The 18578-nt window shown below is 43.5% G+C and overlaps 1 protein-coding gene across 2 annotated transcripts in view; it reads right to left on the bottom strand.

Moving 5' to 3' along the window:
- Positions 1-1567: 1567 nt before the first annotated feature.
- LOC121295549 (protein kinase C alpha type) overlaps positions 1568-18578 on the bottom strand; it is a 103321-nt gene continuing 86310 nt past the window's right edge. For both annotated transcript variants that reach the window (XM_041220322.1, XM_041220323.1), the window contains 9 exons: positions 17437-17574; positions 16935-17108; positions 15273-15364; positions 15024-15086; positions 14280-14418; positions 9347-9427; positions 8312-8419; positions 6348-6488; positions 1568-2584 (listed from right to left, as the gene is read on the bottom strand). In XM_041220322.1, the coding sequence (XP_041076256.1) occupies positions 2420-2584; positions 6348-6488; positions 8312-8419; positions 9347-9427; positions 14280-14418; positions 15024-15086; positions 15273-15364; positions 16935-17108; positions 17437-17574 (1101 nt within the window). In that variant the 3' untranslated portion in view covers positions 1568-2419. The remainder of the gene's footprint in view (positions 2585-6347; positions 6489-8311; positions 8420-9346; positions 9428-14279; positions 14419-15023; positions 15087-15272; positions 15365-16934; positions 17109-17436; positions 17575-18578) is intronic.

Genomic DNA, 18578 nt, shown 5'->3' with positions numbered 1-18578 from the left:
TCATTTACTTTATAATTTTATAATTGTAAGTGCTCTTCATTTTTTTTCAGTTTCTTTGAATTTAGATGCAATATTTTCTCTAGCAGTCTTTGGCCTGCTGTAGAGCCCCACAGTGATCCATTCAGTTGGTACCTACAGTGCAGTACAGTGCAGTACAGTGCAGGACAGGACAGTGTGGTGCAGTACAGTGCAGTGCAGTACAGCGCAGTACAGTACAGTGCAGTGCAGGACAGTGTGGTGCAGTACAGTGCAGTGCAGGACAGTGTGGTGCAGTACAGTGCAGTGCAGGACAGTGCGGTGCAGTACAGTGCAGTGCAGGACAGTGTGGTGCAGTACAGTGCAGTACAGTGCAGTACAGTGCAGTACAGTGCAGTGCAGTGCAGTGCAGTGCAGTACAGTGCAGTGCAGTACAGTGTGCAGGGTGCAGTACAGTGCAGTGCAGGACAGTGTGGTGCAGTACAGTGCAGTGCAGGACAGTGTGGTGCAGTACAGTGCAGTGCAGGACAGTGTGGTGCAGTACAGTGCAGTGCAGGACAGTGCAGTGCAGTACAGTGCAGTGCAGTACAGTGCAGTGCAGTACAGTGCAGTGCAGGACAGTGTGGTGCAGTACAGTGCAGTGCAGTACAGCGCAGTACAGTACAGTGCAGTGCAGGACAGTGTGGTGCAGTACAGTGCAGTGCAGGACAGTGTGGTGCAGTACAGTGCAGTGCAGGACAGTGTGGTGCAGTACAGTGCAGTGCAGGACAGTGTGGTGCAGTACAGTGCAGTGCAGTACAGTGCAGTGCAGTACAGTGCAGTGCAGGACAGTGTGGTGCAGTACAGTGCAGTGCAGGACAGTGTGGTGCAGTACAGTGCAGTGCAGGACAGTGTGGTGCAGTACAGTGCAGTGCAGGACAGTGTGGTGCAGTACAGTGCAGTGCAGGACAGTGCAGTGCAGTGCAGGACAGTGCAGGACAGTGCAGTGCAGTACAGTGCAGTGCAGGACAGTGCAGTGCAGGACAGTGCGGTGCAGGACAGTGCGGTGCAGTGCAATTGCCCACTGCTTTGTCACCTCTTTGTTTACATTCCTTAAAATCTACAAGTAGGTTCATTTTTAGCTTCTTAAGATTCCTCTGCACTCCTTTTATTGAACCTTGCTTCCTACTACATCACTCTAGCAGCCAAATAGTCACACTACTGCTAGTTAAATAGGGATTCCCTATTTAAAAAAAAACAGTATGTTTAATATGAAGATGGAATTTCTCCAGTGTCTTTCATAGACTACTATTTCTGAAACCATAAGGGGCACGGAAGTGGAACATTCCTGTGCATTCCGGTGCGAGAGACAATACTGCAGTTTTCCAGTTCTTGCTTGAAAGCGCAAATACATCTTAACCTCTGACTTTATAAGGTAAAATCTCTTGTACCAGAATCCCCCTATCCTAGTACAATAGCATTTTGGCACACACAAAAATATATATATATATATATATATATATATATATATATATATATATATATATATATATATATATATATATATATATATATATATATATATATATATGTGTGTCACACACAATCATAATTTATAGTAGGAATTTTCTCATATGGTTGTATCATTTCTAAAAAAAATAAATAATTAAAACCAGTTACCCTCTTCTATGACAGAACTGTAAACATGACGTTCATGTCTCAATTGTGATTTAGATTGCACATGCATGGCTGAATCAACCCTGGGCTCGGTCAAGACAAGAAATGCCCTGCAACTGAACTGGCAGAAGCCTATGCAAGTGCATTCACTGATTAACGATAGAGGTTGGTTTGTAAAACGAGGATACACTATTGTAACCTGTTCCAGACACTCCATCCAGGCCACCCTTTCATTACCATTGGTACAAAAAAAACTCCTTTCTACACACCCTTGTTGCTCAACTCTGTTTGAAAATAACTGGTCTTGCTTTAACTGCCGAGTCTCGGCACTTCCACTAGCATTCATAATGGGAAGAGCCAAGAAAGTAACTGGTCCCTCTGGGTGTAACTGGAACCACAGGTTTAGGGGTAGAAGTACACAGTGAAGTACAGCAAGAAGAACAATATGTTAAAAGCTATTTTAAGAACTTCTCTTATTAGAAAAATCCAGTGGTCCGAACCAAACATGTTATGAACAGTGTGTACAAATTTTTTTAATCTAGGTTAATGCTCATTCAAATTCCAAACTTTGGCCGCAATGCACACTGGTTATGAACACATTTATTTCCACCATGATATGCATGTTATGTTTATTTTCACTTATTTCCATAGACTCAGTATGAAAAATTATTAAAATGTATTTTTTTGGTCTTTTTTGTTATTTGCTCCTGGATTAGAGATTTTGCAAACACGTCTTCTTTTTTTTCCTTCCTTCCTGTTTTTTTCTGTGCATGGTTGCTTCTCAGCTTCATACCACGCTCAGCAATGAGGGGGGGATGTACTGGGGGTTGACGTAGGAGAACCCCTCAAACTCATCTTGGTCGATGTTGGCGATTACCAGCTGATCCGGCGGCGTTAACATTGGCTGAGTGCGCGTGAAGAACTTGTCAAAGTTCTCTGCACCTTTACCGCTCTGTGGAAATAGAGAGAAGGAAAAATAGTTGCATACATGTACTTATGTATCCCTACTAATTAAACACTGAACAGAGTTAATTTAGAAACATTTAAAGAAACTTTAAATTGTTTAAAGTTTCTAAACCAAATAAACACAACGATTCGAGTTCCCAACAAAAGCTAAGATCCCACACCTACCACCAACTGTTATCTGTGTTATCTGTAAGAGAAAACCGCTCCACAAAAAGCAGCACTCTTCATTTCTCGCATCGACAAGACGTTTTGTAATTTACTGCACTGCTATTCTGTTTGATTTTGCTCGTTTAAATCATTTTTACATCGATCCTCTGGCAGCTTCCTTTTAAAACATAAATCCATGAAAAATCATTAGCAAATGAAGGGAGAATCAGAAACCACCTGGGGTTCAGGCTTAATCACTGGTAATGCTTCGCCGGAGAGACATTTCATTTACACTGCTGACTGCACTGGGGAATGTACTCAATCACTATCCTATAAATCAACCACATCTCTCCAGGGAAATGAAGGATTCCATGCTCTGGATCGCTGGAGTGGGTGAATGGAGCGTTGGGGGTGCCGGCTGGCTCAATGCAGGTCTATGAATGCAGGCATCATTTTCAATATGAAATTGCCTTTTAATGCTTATAATATTTTCCACTCTCTGCAGCTTTTAACTCTTTTATAGGAAAAATTCAGCTGATCAAGTACATATCATTACAAAATGAAACCGATTTTAAGGTATTTAAAAAAAATAAAATAAAATGCATTGTTCATCAATTTTGAAAAAGAACATGAATTGAAACCGACTACCTTGAAAGAGCTTCAATATAACTTATAGGAATGTGTGCTGTTGTTTTTTGTTTCTTATTTTTTATACAAAAGAATCTCATTAAAAAAAGCAAATTAAATGGCAGTGAGATCAGGCTTTAATAAAAATTCACCTTTACCAAAAAACACCAACATTGTTCAAAGGCTGGTAAGCTGCTGTACAGTGGTTGTTTAAAATAAAGTGTGACCCAATTAGCAAAATTAGAGAGAGAAAGCAAGCAGTGGCTTTAGTGCTGTTACCCAAAATAAACGCAGAAGAAAATCAATATTCACAATTTCATCACGACTTGTGTCCAGATGCGACTAAAATGATCTAAAAAGGTATGTGCTGTAAATACATTCATGGAAACATCTATTGATTCCACAAGTTCTGATATATTCCAGTTCGCGATGGCTCTTTGAAGGTCTCAGGTCAGTTTTACTGAGGCTTTGGGACCCTGTTAAGACAGAGATACGCTCTAGACTGCTCATCGAGTCGTCTGAGCAGAGTGATGAAGGAAAGCACCAGCGAGCATGTCTCTCATCATCCCACACAGGATGAAGGAAAGCACCAGCGAGCATGTCTCTCATCATCCCACACAGGATGAAGGAAAGCACCAGCGAGCATGTCTCTCATCATCCCACACAGGATGAAGGAAAGCAACAGCGAGCATGTCTCTCATCATCCCACACAGGATGAAGGAAAGCAACAGCGAGCATGTCTCTCATCATCCCACACAGGATGAAGGAAAGCACCAGCGAGCATGTCTCTCATCATCCCACACAGGATGAAGGAAAGCAACAGCGAGCATGTCTCTCATCATCCCACACAGGATGAAGGAAAGCAACAGCGAGCATGTCTCTCATCATCCCACACAGACTGTAGTGCTAATGCTCTGCACCGGGACTGTGCACAAAGGAGATTAACAACAGGAAACAGGAGAAGAAAGTCAAAAGTATATAAAACACTACAGCACCAGTGCAGGGCTGTCCCTTTATCACTACAGCACCAGTGCAGGGCTGTTCCTTTATCACTACAGCACCAGTGCAGGGCTGTTCCTTTATCACTACAGCACCAGTGCAGGGCTGTTCCTTTCTCACTACAGCACCAGTGCAGGGCTGTCCCTTTATCACTACAGCACCAGTGCAGGGCTGTCCCTTTATCACTACAGCACCAGTGCAGGGCTGTCCCTTTATCACTACAGCACCAGTGCAGGGCTGTCCCTTTATCACTACAGCACCAGTGCAGGGCTGTCCCTTTATCACTACAGCACCAGTGCAGGGCTGTCCCTTTATCACTACAGCACCAGTGCAGGGCTGTTCCTTTATCACTACGGCACCAGTGCAGGGCTATCACTACAATGGCCGTGGTCACGGTCCCCGACAGGCAGGTTCTGGGTGGATGCCGTGTGTGCACTGTGTCCCACCACGGAACTAGTGAGTGCAGTGGTGGTGGTGCCGGTGTGGTCGGTCGTCCCTACAGGAAATAGGATGGCGTGGGGTGACACGAGCAAGGCCGACAGGGAAATAGTAAGACTGGTCAGTTCATATAATGCTGACTGGAGATGCTCTAAAACGAAACTTTTTATTTCTTAAGAAGCCTTTTTTCATTTCTGAGAGAATATATTTATATATATATATATATATATATATATATATATATATATATATATATATATATATATATAAAAAAACACAGTTCTTAACTTTCACACCACATTCACCCCTCCTCTAAAACAAGGTATACAGTGTATACCGCAGGAAACTGGCTTCAATACAAATATTTTACAATAAAATTGAGCATGATTGTTTGTGGGACATTGCAGCTTTAAGAGGCTGTAACACTATATGTGTGTGCGCGTTTCTTTTTTGTTGCTGTACAAATGCCCTAGGCTGGGAGGAAGCCTGTATCTGATTAGCAGCTGGCTCCTGGCAAGAGCAGGAAGCCTGTGTCCTCTGTGCCGTGTCTGTGAGGCATGCTGTCCTGAGATGCAGCACTTGATGAATTCACAGAATTGACCGTGATGTGATTGTGCTGAAGACAAGCTTCTTTTCAAGTGCGCTTCAATACAAAACAACCTGATTTATTATCTTCTCCTCAACCATGGCAGGAAAGGTCATTTTGATCTTTACGCATTTCATGAGCAAATTAGTAGATTGTATTCTGTGGAGTTTTTTTTGTTGTCTGTTGATTTATTCTGTTGAATAAAAAAGATTAAATTAATATGTTGCTGTTCTCTCCTTTGAGTTATCAGGAGAGTCAGACTAGCCACACATGACCAGTGACGGTCACATGTATCTCCAATCCCATTTGGAGCACTTGGATCAATCTGACCCTGGTTGACACCAGAGAGATTTCTGATGCAGAACATCAAACAAATAGAATGCACCAGCCAACATAATTGCTACTATTAAGAATGTGTAGCTTGTCAGAAATCTGTACAGAACACATTGGTACTGGTGTGTTGACAATTTGCTACTAAATGATGGGCAAATTCTAGTAGGCTGAGAGTCATTTTTAAATACTGCTGCATGCCAGACTGTCAGCCTGTATATTAACCATCACGCACCAAACAAACCCAATACATCATTTATTTCTGCATGAAAACTATATCGCTTAACCAAGAGCTACTGAACAGGCTCTAAATAATTTACAATGTGAAAGAGGCAAAGCAGAAAAGAAAAAGATAAATGATAGATGGACTTGCTCCATCTGTACAGGTTCTCCTGATGGTTTTTTGTAGGGTTCTTAACAAGCCAATGGTGAAGAACCATTTCAAAAGGACCAACACATCTGCCTGCGCTTTTATTGAAATTCTATCAGCCACTTCCTTTTACCGGTTCTTCATTCATTTTCTTAATTACATGAATATATTGCACATAACGATATTGGAGTTCAAACCTCATCTACTCCTGCACCCCCTCTGAACCCCCCGGGGTGTGTCTTCAGCACTCACCACTTTGGGTTTGAAGGGCGGCTGGATCTCCCGTCCCTCCAGCCTGTCCCAGTCGATCCGCCTGAAGAAGGCATGCTCCTTGATGTCTCGCTCCCCCTCCGACCCGCAGCCCAGCCGCTTCGCAGGGTGTTTCGTCATCAGCTGGAAATGCCGGCAAAAAACAACGACTTGAATCGGAAAGACTTGATTCGTGGAGATCATGTGCAATATGCCTTGCATTTATTTCTTAATGCATGCTCTGTTTTTTAAAAGCACTAAAATGTGTTAAATTATATATATATATATATAATATATATAAAGAAGCTCCAGCTGTAGCAAACATTTTCTTTTTAAAAGGCGATGCATGAAATGTTGAAATGCATTTTCATCGTTGGGGAGCCAGTCTATACTGCACTGGTGCCCTGCACTCTGTGGAGAGGCCTGCCTCTCTTTCCACACTCTCTGTGTAGCAGTGATCAATGGAGAAAGCCCCCACACAGGGACAGCAAGCTCAGCTCCACGGGCTGTGGATGAACGCCTGAGGCTCTGCACTGCTCCTTGATCAATGTACTCGGCAGGAAGAGAAAGCCAATACGCTGTCATCACGGTCTGGAACTTTTTCCTTTCTCATTCTGGCTGTTTTTCAGCCCCGATTAAAACGCAAAAAAAGAACACCAAAAAAAAGGTGCCTCTTGGTTTTTGGGAGGTTAGGGTTAGGGTTAGGGTCTTCTAGTAGGACTGACTGAGGAGGTTATGGTTAGGGTTAGGGTTTTCTAGTAGAACTGACTGAGGAGGTTATGGTTAGGGTTAGGGTCTTCTAGTAGGACTGACTCAGGAGGTTATGGTTAGGGTTAGGGTCTTCTAGTAGGACTGACTCAGGAGGTTATGGTTATGGTTAGGGTTTTCTAGTAGAACTGACTCAGGAGGTTATGGTTAGGGTTAGGGTTTTCTAGTAGGACTGACTGAGGAGGTTATGGTTAGGGTTAGGGTTTTCTAGTAGGACTGACTCAGGAGGTTATGGTTAGGGTTAGGGTTTTCTAGTAGAACTGACTGAGGAGGTTATGGTTAGGGTTAGGGTCTTCTAGTAGGACTGACTCAGGAGGTTATGGTTAGGGTTAGGGTTTTCTAGTAGGACTGACTGAGGAGGTTATGGTTAGGGTTAGGGTTTTCTAGTAGGACTGACTCAGGAGGTTATGGTTAGGGTTAGGGTTTTCTAGTAGGACTGACTCAGGAGGTTATGGTTAGGGTTAGGGTTTTCTAGTAGAACTGACTGAGGAGGTTATGGTTAGGGTTAGGGTTTTCTAGTAGGACTGACTGAGGAGGTTATGGTTAGGGTTAGGGTTTTCTAGTAGGACTGACTGCAAACCAAACTATAACAATGTCAACGTGCTTCACATCTAACACCACGACTAGACCTGCAAACCAAGGAGCTCAATTGAAAGCCTTTTTAAGAACATAAGTTTTAGTCTTTGCTAGAAGAAAGTCTGAAAAAAGGCCTATAGGCTCTATAAGGAACCACAGATACTGCACGCCCATACTCTCTTTTTATGCTGATTTCAACACAGCTGTGATTTATCAAATGTTACAGCAAGAAAGCTCGGCTCATACATCTCCTTCTCAGATGAAATATATTAAGTACTGTCTCTTTTTCCCCATGCAACACAAGGTAGTAACACAGCTTCAAGAGAATGAGGTTTTACTGTGCCTGGTATCATTTTAATTGCTTCTTATGTGTGTCATTTGTTATACAGCATTCCCACTGAAGATCCTACTTAGGCTATCCAGACAATGCATATAGCTTTCCAGAATCACATAACCACTGCACAAGCTCGCACATCCCTCTCAAACGAATTCCCTTTGTTAGAATGAATAATACAGCTAAGCTAAGCTGCAGTATTAATTTGTATTACACTATCACATTAGACAGGGTTAGGCAGGGCGGTTTTAAGAAGCGCTGCCATGGCAACACAGCGAGGCTGACCCACCCCTTTGCAGATAGAGACCGCCTCTTTGGACATGGACTTCGGATAGGACACGTTGTGCTCCATGATGGACTGGAACAGCTCGTCCTCGTCTTCTCCATCGAAGGGCGGCTGGAGGGAGACACAAAAACAAGATATGCATAAAAGAAACCAAACACAAAGCATGCAAAATGACTGATCCTTCAATTGCATGTTATATATGAAGGAGGAAGACAAGCAGAACTAATACCATGCACAGCCATAGTGTATTGAGCCTGAACTAGATTCATAATCAGGAACAGGAGATGAAGGACATGCCAGTGAAGCTCTCCTACATTCACTGCACCAATCCTTCTCTATTTATTAAGCCACCCTCAAATTTAGATGTGCCAAAAAGAAGAGTAGACGGTGGCTAGTGGTTTGAAAAACACCACCATCCAACAGAAATTCATTTATACTGTGCATGCGTCCGGAGCTGTAAAACACTCAGCAGAGTTTAGAAATGCAACAAGATTTAGTTAATCCAATGACAAATATTTGGAATATTTTTCTGTATATTTCCTTGCCTGCTAGCTGTCACTGGGAGGGCACCATGCTGTATACACTGTACAGTGCACACAGCACATCTCCAAGCACACCCCAACTTGATCCTGTCGACTGAGTCAGAGTTTAGACAAAACTGACAAGAAGACGGAGCAAGATTTACAGAGTGAGAGAAAAAAAACAACACATCATAAGATAGAGGAAAAGATCAAAAATGAGACAGAAAAATGAAGCCAGTCTTAAAGAAACTGGGGCACCAAGGTACCAATCTATGAGCTTCCATTGCACGCATGGCATGTCACAGTGTGCCGTGCTTTTCAACATCTACACACCTCGCCACTGGCATCCCCGGGCAAACCAGCAGCCAGCAGACACCGATAATGGGAAGCGTTTCCGCACAAGCCATGAAGGAAGAGGGTGGACTGACTTGGTCTGTGCATGAGCCCTAAACCTGAACCCTACTGCACTGTGGATTTGTTAACAACCTGGTCTATTTAACCAAGTTCGGTAACTAACCTGCCCGGCCAGCATCTCGTACAGCAGGACTCCAAAGGCCCACCAGTCTACTGATCTTCCATATGGCTGATATGCAATAATCTGTCGAGGCAAAAATATAATTAAGGTTAAAACAAGTAAAACATTACAGTCACAGTCTTACTCTGTTTATAGCAAGAATCAGATTCCACATAGTAAACCTTTTATTTATTTATTTATTTATTTAAAGAAAGACTACTTGTACTACAGTTAATTCAACTTAAATATATATATTTTTTGTGGGATATTTTTAGCTGTAGAATCAGGCTTCCATTTCTTTAACACACATGCATGCAGTGCAACGCAATTAGGATGCACAAGGCAATATTTAACATATCAATGTCAATCGGATAATTTGCAGGAGCATCCCGCAATTGCTGAACAAATGCCACGTGAATACAACTTCTTTCCAAGAAATGCTTCTAAGAAATAGGAAAATGCTGAGCATTATGGAAACAAGAGTGTTATAAACAGAGATGTTGGGAACGAGACAAGGGAGAGCAAGGATGGAGAGATCCAGACAAACAACAATCTGCTTCTTACTTGCAGCACATTGTTTATCAGTTGTGAGGATCAATGCCACTTGCTGTAAGAGATACTGCTGCAATAGGAAGTAGTTATCTCTTTGCATAGCCTGTGAACTCATGTACAGTAGAATACACTATCTGTATTCTCTATTGCCTGCTTGCTCAATCGTTTACAGTAGCGTACACATTTATTAGAACACCTCAAGATTTCTCATTTAGTCAGAATTGCACACAAATACGTTACTCATTTACTACAAAAATTCATCTTGCATGAAACTAATTCAAAACTAAAACAGCTGTGTCTGAAGCTGTTGTTAATGCTAATATTTAGTCTGGCCCCCCTTTTGGTATCAGCAACAGCGTGGCATCTTTTTGGCAGTGTGTCTGTGTACTTTCTCAAAATCCCTGGTGTCATTTGATTCCAGTTTTCTTGAAGTAGTATCCACATTTTCTTTTCTACAGTTGGTACTTTTGTCAAACATGGAGTCCAATAAACTACAATTTATTGGACTCCAATAAATTGATACAATCAATCTTTATTTTATATAGCGCCTTTCATAGTGGACCAAAGTATGAAATGAAATGACCATTTAAAATAACCCTGAATCTGGAGTCTTCTTCCAGTGGCCGTGACCCGGAACTGAGGATGGGGGAGAATTCAACTCAACAATGATCTTGGAAGGAGTGAAAACTCTACCAAGGAGAAGAAACCATGGCTTTTTACAGTACTTGAAAATATAATATTATTCAGTGTGATCTTTTGACAGTTAATTTGATTTATTTAGTGCTGCACACGTTAGTGTAATTTAAAATAACGAGTCACAGCGTGGAAGTGCAAGGTCTTGCATAATGGAGTGCTGAAAAAGACAAGGCTAGGCTTGCTCAGAGCTCTCTCTTCAGAGCTGTTCCAGACACAATTCAACACATCCAGTACATTCTGTAATCAACCCAAAATATCAGCCTCCTTATCCTTTCAGAAATCAGAACAAATCTGGAATATTTAAGGTTGGAGGGGATGCAATAAAAAAAAAAAAAAAAAGTATAGTGACAATCTGATGTGACGTTTGTTAAAATGCAGTGACAGCTCATATGGTGCTCGTCGTCAGCAAACAATGTTGATTTGCAGGACGCGATGGTTACCGGTTCTGCAAGCACTTGAAATTCGTGAACACCTTCCTGTACCATGGACTGTCATGCCAGGCACTCTGCAGGATCAGTAGGGCTGCGGACACAGCGTCCAGGCCTGGTCCCATAGATCAATCTTTAAAAACTAGCAGCTCTGAGCTCCACATCCACCTCCAGGATGTTTGAAATTTTGCAAGCACGCTGGTCGTAACAAAGGAGAGATGAAATCTTTCAGCTAGCACGGGGTGACGTGACTCTACAGAAAGACAACGCTAGGATAACTTCATAACTAATTCCAGTAGAGGACAAAAAAAGGAAACATTGACAGTTTTCTACATGGGCTTACACAAGATTCATTTAGTGGTCTGCTGCAGCGAGTGGTGTTATTTCCTTCACTACAATAGCAGTCTGCAGTGCTGACTCTCTCACACACGCACTCACACGCACGCACACGCACTCACACGCACTCACACGCACGCACACGCACGCACACGCACTCGCACGCACGCACACGCACACACACGCACGCACACGCACGCACGCACACGCACACGCACGCACACGCACTCACACGCACGCACACGCACTCACACGCACGCACACGCACGCACACGCACTCGCACTCGCACGCACACGCACTCACACGCACGCACACGCACTCACACGCACACACGCACACGCACGCACTCGCACGCACGCACACGCGCACGCACGCACGCACTCACACGCACGCACACGCACACGCACTCGCACGCACACGCACTCGCACGCACGCACACGCACTCGCACGCACGCACACGCACACGCACACGCACGCACGCACACGCACGCACTCACACACGCACGCACGCACGCACACACACGCACACGCACGCACTCGCACGCACGCACACGCACGCACACGCACTCACACGCACGCACACGCACTCGCACGCACGCACACGCACGCACACACGCACTCACGCACGCACGCACGCACGCACGCACGCACACACACACGCACGCACACGCACTCGCACGCACTCGCACGCACTCACACTCAGTAGTTGAGTAGTTGCAGTAAACACATCGGGAAGAAGCATGTTTCCAAACCAAGGAAAGCAATTATTAAGTATGCATAGCATCATTAAAACTGTAATAGGGTTTTGTAACTGCTCAGCTCTGCGAGCCTGCAGGCACTTTCTGCACTGCTTGTTATCAAAAATCCAGGTGAATCAACATTTACTGCTAATTTGGCTCCAGATACATGCTCCCTTGAGAAAGATAGTCAAACGTTTTTTTGAATGGTTGCCTTTGCAAAATATCACGACTTAAACTGCAGTTTCACTTTATTAGCCATTACAGGGACCAGGGAGCTGATGACAGCCGAACCTCTAAATGTTTATTACGTTTCTGATTGCTCATGGTGCATGTGACTGTTCAGTGAACTTACAGTAATACAAGCAGGGCAGTTTACTCTTCTCAGTTGTGCATAGCCAGCATTGCTCCACACAGACTCCACATGAAAAAATCTGAATTGAAATTCTTATTGGAGGACGGCTGCTGGGTGCAGAATGGCTCCTGCAATTGTCGGCTACTGTTGCCGCCCCCTGATCTCTCTCTCCTGCATTTGTTCTGTAAAGCACTCAGACCAAGTTCCGGGAGAGATGCGTCTGTTGGTTTACTGCTCAGTAAAAGCCCTGTCCATTAGATTTCATAAATCCACACACATTCAATTGAACTGTCTCTTCACCGCATCCACGTCAACACAGCCACCATTAATAATGACAACATGGGCACACTTCCTTTAGGAAAAGGACGGACTGAACCGCGCTGTACTTGTGTTGCTTTAGTTCAATCTGATAAACTCATGCTGATAAACTGAAGAATCCCTATTTCAATTACACAATCGCAAGTCCAAAGTCTATGCATTCACTGGCATTACAGGCCAGACTGGTCTTTAATTGGGGAACGGGCTGTACTAATGAACTAAGATTTCTAGGCAGTTTTTCAAAAGCTAACCATAAGAAATGCAACACGATTACCCATCTGCTGTGCATCTTGCTGATTTTCATCTATTCCACACAGCATTACTGCTGAAGCTTTATAATGCTCAGCCTGGATTACTTTTTCACATTAAGTGACTGGCTTTGTAACGGCAGACCCTGAAGCTAATCTTCCAGCGATTCCATTAACTGATCCGAGTGCTGACCCCATTCCCGGACGTATATATTCACTTAGAATATATTAATGTGTGCCAGGAAGACCTCTGATGATATTTTCTGTAAGCTGTTACAGTGTTTGCCAAAACAAAGACAAAATAATAATTTTCAAGGATGTTCCTAAATAAACCAGCCAGTGTCTCTCCTGTTGGAGGAAGCAGACACTACTGCATGCTAGCAGAGCTAAATCATTCTGTGCTATGCCTAGAAGATGTCTGCCTGCCTGCCTGTCTGTCTGTCTGCCTGCCTGTCTGTCTGTCTGTCTGTCTGTCTCTCTCTCTCTCTCTCTCTCTCTCTCTTAAGAGAACTTGGCACAGGGAAGACTGCGTGCAGGATACCAGAATAGAAATGTTATAACATAGAGGCCAGAGATGGTGAATAAAGGTCTTGCCAAAGGAGCTAGAGGTTTGGCCGTCATCTTTGCATTTTCTAATCCTCACACTCCTAACAATCTAGTGAATGTGTTTTTTTTTTTTGCTCTTCTCCAGCTCAGTGCTTCAAAGATTAATGTATCTTGCTCTCCAGCTGAACACTGCTAATTCACTCCTGTGCCACTGCCACCGAGTTCTCCCGCCTGTTGCACTGGGAAAAGGAAGGATGAACAAAACACTTTCTAAGCAGGATTTTAAACAAAGAGTCACAGTACAGCACAGAGCAGAACAGGGGGAATGCTGTGCCTGGAAATACCTGACCCTGAACGGCTCTTTAGTGGAAATCAATAACTTTGTTGGGCTGGAAACAAAAGTACAGCACATGCAGTGAACCACATTTATCAGCACTGTGCTTCAGGGTGCAATTGATGGTGGGGGAGGGTTTGTAAGACTGCTAGTTATGTGAACACAGGCACATGTGTTCCACAGCATATGGTCTCATTTCTCAGCACAGACCCAGCCACCCGCTCTATAATAAACACAAGAATTTATAAAGACTTCACATGTAAATGTCTGTCTAGTCGTTATTCAAAGCAACAGCTTCTACAGTGAATCATTTCTTATGCTCTCCTTGCCTGCGTTTATATGCATGGTGTAAAATGCAGTATAGCAACAGCCCTGGTGTTCTTACCTCGGGTGCAATATAGTCTGGGGTCCCACAGAACGTCCTCGTTGTCACTCCATTGAACATGTTCTCCTTGCACATGCCAAAATCAGCAATCTTAATGTGTCCCTCTGCGTCCAGCATTACATTGTCAAGCTTTAGATCCCTGCGTTCACAAACAAAAAGAAACTAACTGAAGCACACCAGTGGGACTTGCACAGCGCTGGGGAGCAGCAGGGTTGCATGGTAGTCTGCCCACTGTTCAAAACCAAAGTAAAGAACAAAAAAAAAAAAAACAACACCTGACAAAACCATATTGTGACATCAGGGAGTGCGAGCCTTCCTTCATTTCTGTTTATTGCCTTTTATTTGGAGCAAAGCTGCCACTCTGGTCTAAACATCAAGGCAGCAGCTCAACATCTTTTATAGAAGCATCTAAAGAACATTTTAGAACGTACAGCAAGGAGCCTGCACTGCCACCTATAAAACCCATCTGCAAAGGCATACTAAAGTACTTCAGTAAAAACACTTACCAGCTTTGTAATCTATATAATTCTACAGATTTACATAAAGCTGGTGCAACACAGCATTTACAAGGTAGAATTACATGTTAGAAATATAAGCTGTACGAGTAGTATATTGGATATACTATATATTTATATTATATATACCTCTAAAATAATACACACACATATACAGCATTGTGAGAGAGCGGTTTTGTTTTAGTTTTATATTCAAGTGGAATCCCTTGTTTAAAGGAGTGGGACTCACCTGTATATAACTCCTTTCTTGTGCAGGAAGAGGAGCCCGACAGAAATCTCTGCTGCATAGAACCTGCAATGAAACACAGCGGAATAAAGGGTCACAGCCACGGACTGTGCAGGGGTGCCACTTCCTCACTCATTTTACTGCATGATGTGTTGCTGGAGAGATGCTGCTTGTGTACAGTGCTGGAGAAATGCTGCTTGTGCACTGTGCTGGAGAGATGCTGCTTGTGTACAGTGCTGGAGGGATTCTTACACTGCTTGTGGTTCTTTGAATTTCCCCACATGTTGGATGTGGTACATGAGGTCTCCTCCAGTTACATACTCCATGACAAAGTACAGGCGGTCCTGGGAAAGAAGAAACACAGAGATGTAAACAGTCAAGGAAAACTAAAGTTTATTAACCCTTTCAGTCCAGAATTATTTGTCAACCTGAAGAATGTGAAATTAAGTTATATCACTAAAAAAAAAAAATGCACATACATTTTGGTGAATGGGACTTTAAAATCCTGTGAGTACTTTAAGAACTCTAAATGGCGCTACGGTCCCGCCAGGACTAAAAGGGTTAAAATAGCCACCTTATGCTACAGCACTTTCAAGCGTGGGGAATAATCCTTATTGCATCACCCACTGATCCATACTTAACCCTGGATATCCACTAAAAACAAGTGACTGAAACCAGCCAGGTGGGTTAAAAAGCTCCAAAACAAATCCAGCACTGGCTTATCCAGGAGGGGTCAGGTAGAAACGCGACTAATGCCTTCATCAGTGTTGTGCAGTGTTGCTGAAAACAGTCCGGAATGGACTAACACAGGTAAACATGATGAAACACGAGTCCCACTGAACGCTTCTGTTCCTGTCTCCTGACAGAAAGCGGCTGAAGTAGAAAAGACAGCAGCTGTGTAGAGTTACACATGAAAAGAAACTTTGATTAATACAGAGGCAACTACTTAAGACAAGAGCAGGCTTCTGTCACATCTTATTTTAGAAACACTACATGAATTGCACGGGTGCACGATGGAGGGCAGCCTATTTATTCATATTCCAGGCTGTGTTACACGATAATATTTTAAAACTAAAATGAAACACCCCGTGGGTATAGAAAGACTGCAACCACTCTAGACCCCCCCACCTTTTCAGATTTATTAAAATGCAATTCAAGCAATGAACCAATCTCACCTGCAAAATTAAATTTCCGTGCAGATAAAACAGAACTCGTGTAAGCAGACGACAAGAAACGACTCTTTGTTTTCCTTACTTTATGTCATTCGTGTCGTTTGAATGCCAAATCCGTGATCAGATCACACACAGTGAAACAAATCATATTACTGGTTCAAGCAGTTAAAGACAACATCAGTCTTTCTCTTTTGACACTAAGCTACCCTGAAGTGTGCTCAGGTGGAGACTGTTTTCCATGTAAATCACATACAGCACCAGCTTGCCTCAGTAAAATCACACGCATCACGTGCAGTACCTACGAAAGCTGCAGAGTCAGTTATTTTACCTAAACACCACATTTGAAGGCGCCGTTGCAAAACTCTTTGAACAGCTGATCTGCCTCCCCATTAAACCCTAATTTACACACTATGCAAACAACCTCTCCACCTAATCAGAGAATTACTGCACAGCAGCACTATTCACATTCAGGGAATTTAAAGATGAAATACATTGCGTGCTACAGTCCCAGAATCAGCTTCTTAACAGCCTTTTGACAGTGGCACTAGAAAGACCCAGGCCACTCTACTCCCTGCCATCAAGTCTCATGTTAAGCACAGGCTAACCGCAGGGAGACGGGGTATGAAAGCCCAGTCCAATCTCCTGAGCAGTGGAAGTGAAAGTATACTAAAGCACAGGTAAGCATTGTAAAGCCCATGTTTAGACAGTAAGCTATCACTGTGCATCCCTCCGGGCTGCTTACCACAGTCTGGAAGCAGGAGTGTAGCTGTGTTAGGAAGGGCGGCTTGTCCTGCTGTGCCAGCACCCTCTTCTCCACCATGGTGCACTCCACGTCATCGTCCTGGATCACCACGTCCTTCTTCAGGATCTTGATAGCGTACAGCTCGTCTGAGCCCTTCATCTCCGCCAGCATTACCTGGAACACCAGCAAGGGGGCGCCATTCAGTCCCATTTCCACCACCTGCACTCATTACACACTCTCGGGCTCATCCACAGGGTTCCACTAGGGGCCCTATCTGCAAATACTAAAAAAGACTAAACTAGTTCAATGGTAAACATTTTGACTACAAGTCTGTTTTCAATGCCTTGAAAAAGTTTTCTAGTCGAAAAAGTCTGGCACTGAATTTAGTTTATTTTACTTTTTAACTAAGATAAACTGTATTGGGATTTTTGTATATTCCATCCCTCACAATGAAAAGTGGACAGAATTTAAATAACAGATGACTAAATAAAGGAAGTGTCACCTTGCCGAAGCTGCCCTTGCCCAGAACGGCCAGGAAGTTGAAGTCAGTCAGTTTGACCCGGTCCAGGTTGTTTGAAGGTAAACTTTGCTTATCATCTGGAGGGCTGATCACCTTCTTAGTGGGGCCGAGCCTGGCTTTCTACATCAACAAATGAAAGAGGTTCAGAGGCTGGACCTGAGGGGCGCACCAGAGCCAGTTCAGTGTGATTCAGGACCTGGATTCCACCAGCTCCTTCATTGAGGGGTGCCCTGGGGCTTTAGAAACCGCTGCTTGATAACCTGTCCTTGCATCATGTTACCAGCCAAATACAATCTTCTGAGGTCGGAATAGTTTGCGGGTTACTAGTTTTTTTTCCCCAGCACATTCCAGCCTTTTTTGACAGTAATATTTAGCTAAATTATATAAATCTGATATTGTGGGATATCACTTATCTAACGATCCAGCAGTGACAGACTCCTGCTGCAGTTCATGAGGTTTGGAGGAGCACTGCACAGACAATTGTGAGATCAAAAGATACTGGATTACATTTACATTTTCCTAATGTGTCATTTCTTACCTGTTTAATATGACATGACGTTGGTTCTGCAGGACTCTCTATTGTTGTTTCTTACTAACTATTCCAGACAGAATTGCTTCTGAAAAGACTCCTTAGTGCTGATTGCGGGCAGGTATGTTCACGTTGCTCTGAAGCCCCAACCGTCTTGCTCAATGCTGTGCGATGATAACGAGACCACCGCAGAGCAGCCTAATTAAAGCAAACTATTAAAGTCACTGAGTGTCTGAAAAGAGAGGTGGGGTCTAAATCAAAGTCATTGCCTTGATTCTAATGAATGCCTTGCCTTGCCTTGCCTTGCTTCAGCCCAAATCAGCTAAGAGTTGGATTTCTCACTGACTGATTTGTGTTACAGCAGGCAGGTCTCAAGCTGCTGTGTCCAGGAAGAGTCACAAGGAAAACGCAAGCACAGCACACACTGCCCCCGACAGGGCTGAGCGCTGCTTTGGTCCTGTTCTGCAATCTGCCAGTTAGCCTGTCAAGATCTCTACATGCTGCCGGATCTTGCCAGGTTGACCTGTCAAGGCTTTTGCAGCAGTGTAAAGAAGAGGTAAAGGGTGTTGTGACAGAGACTGTACACGTGTGGGCT

The sequence above is a fragment of the Polyodon spathula genome, chromosome 20 (genome assembly GCF_017654505.1).
Source record: "Polyodon spathula isolate WHYD16114869_AA chromosome 20, ASM1765450v1, whole genome shotgun sequence".
NCBI lineage: Eukaryota > Metazoa > Chordata > Actinopteri > Acipenseriformes > Polyodontidae > Polyodon > Polyodon spathula.
Note: the sequence above shows the minus strand (reverse complement) of the source record. Positions and strands in the feature narration are given on the sequence as shown.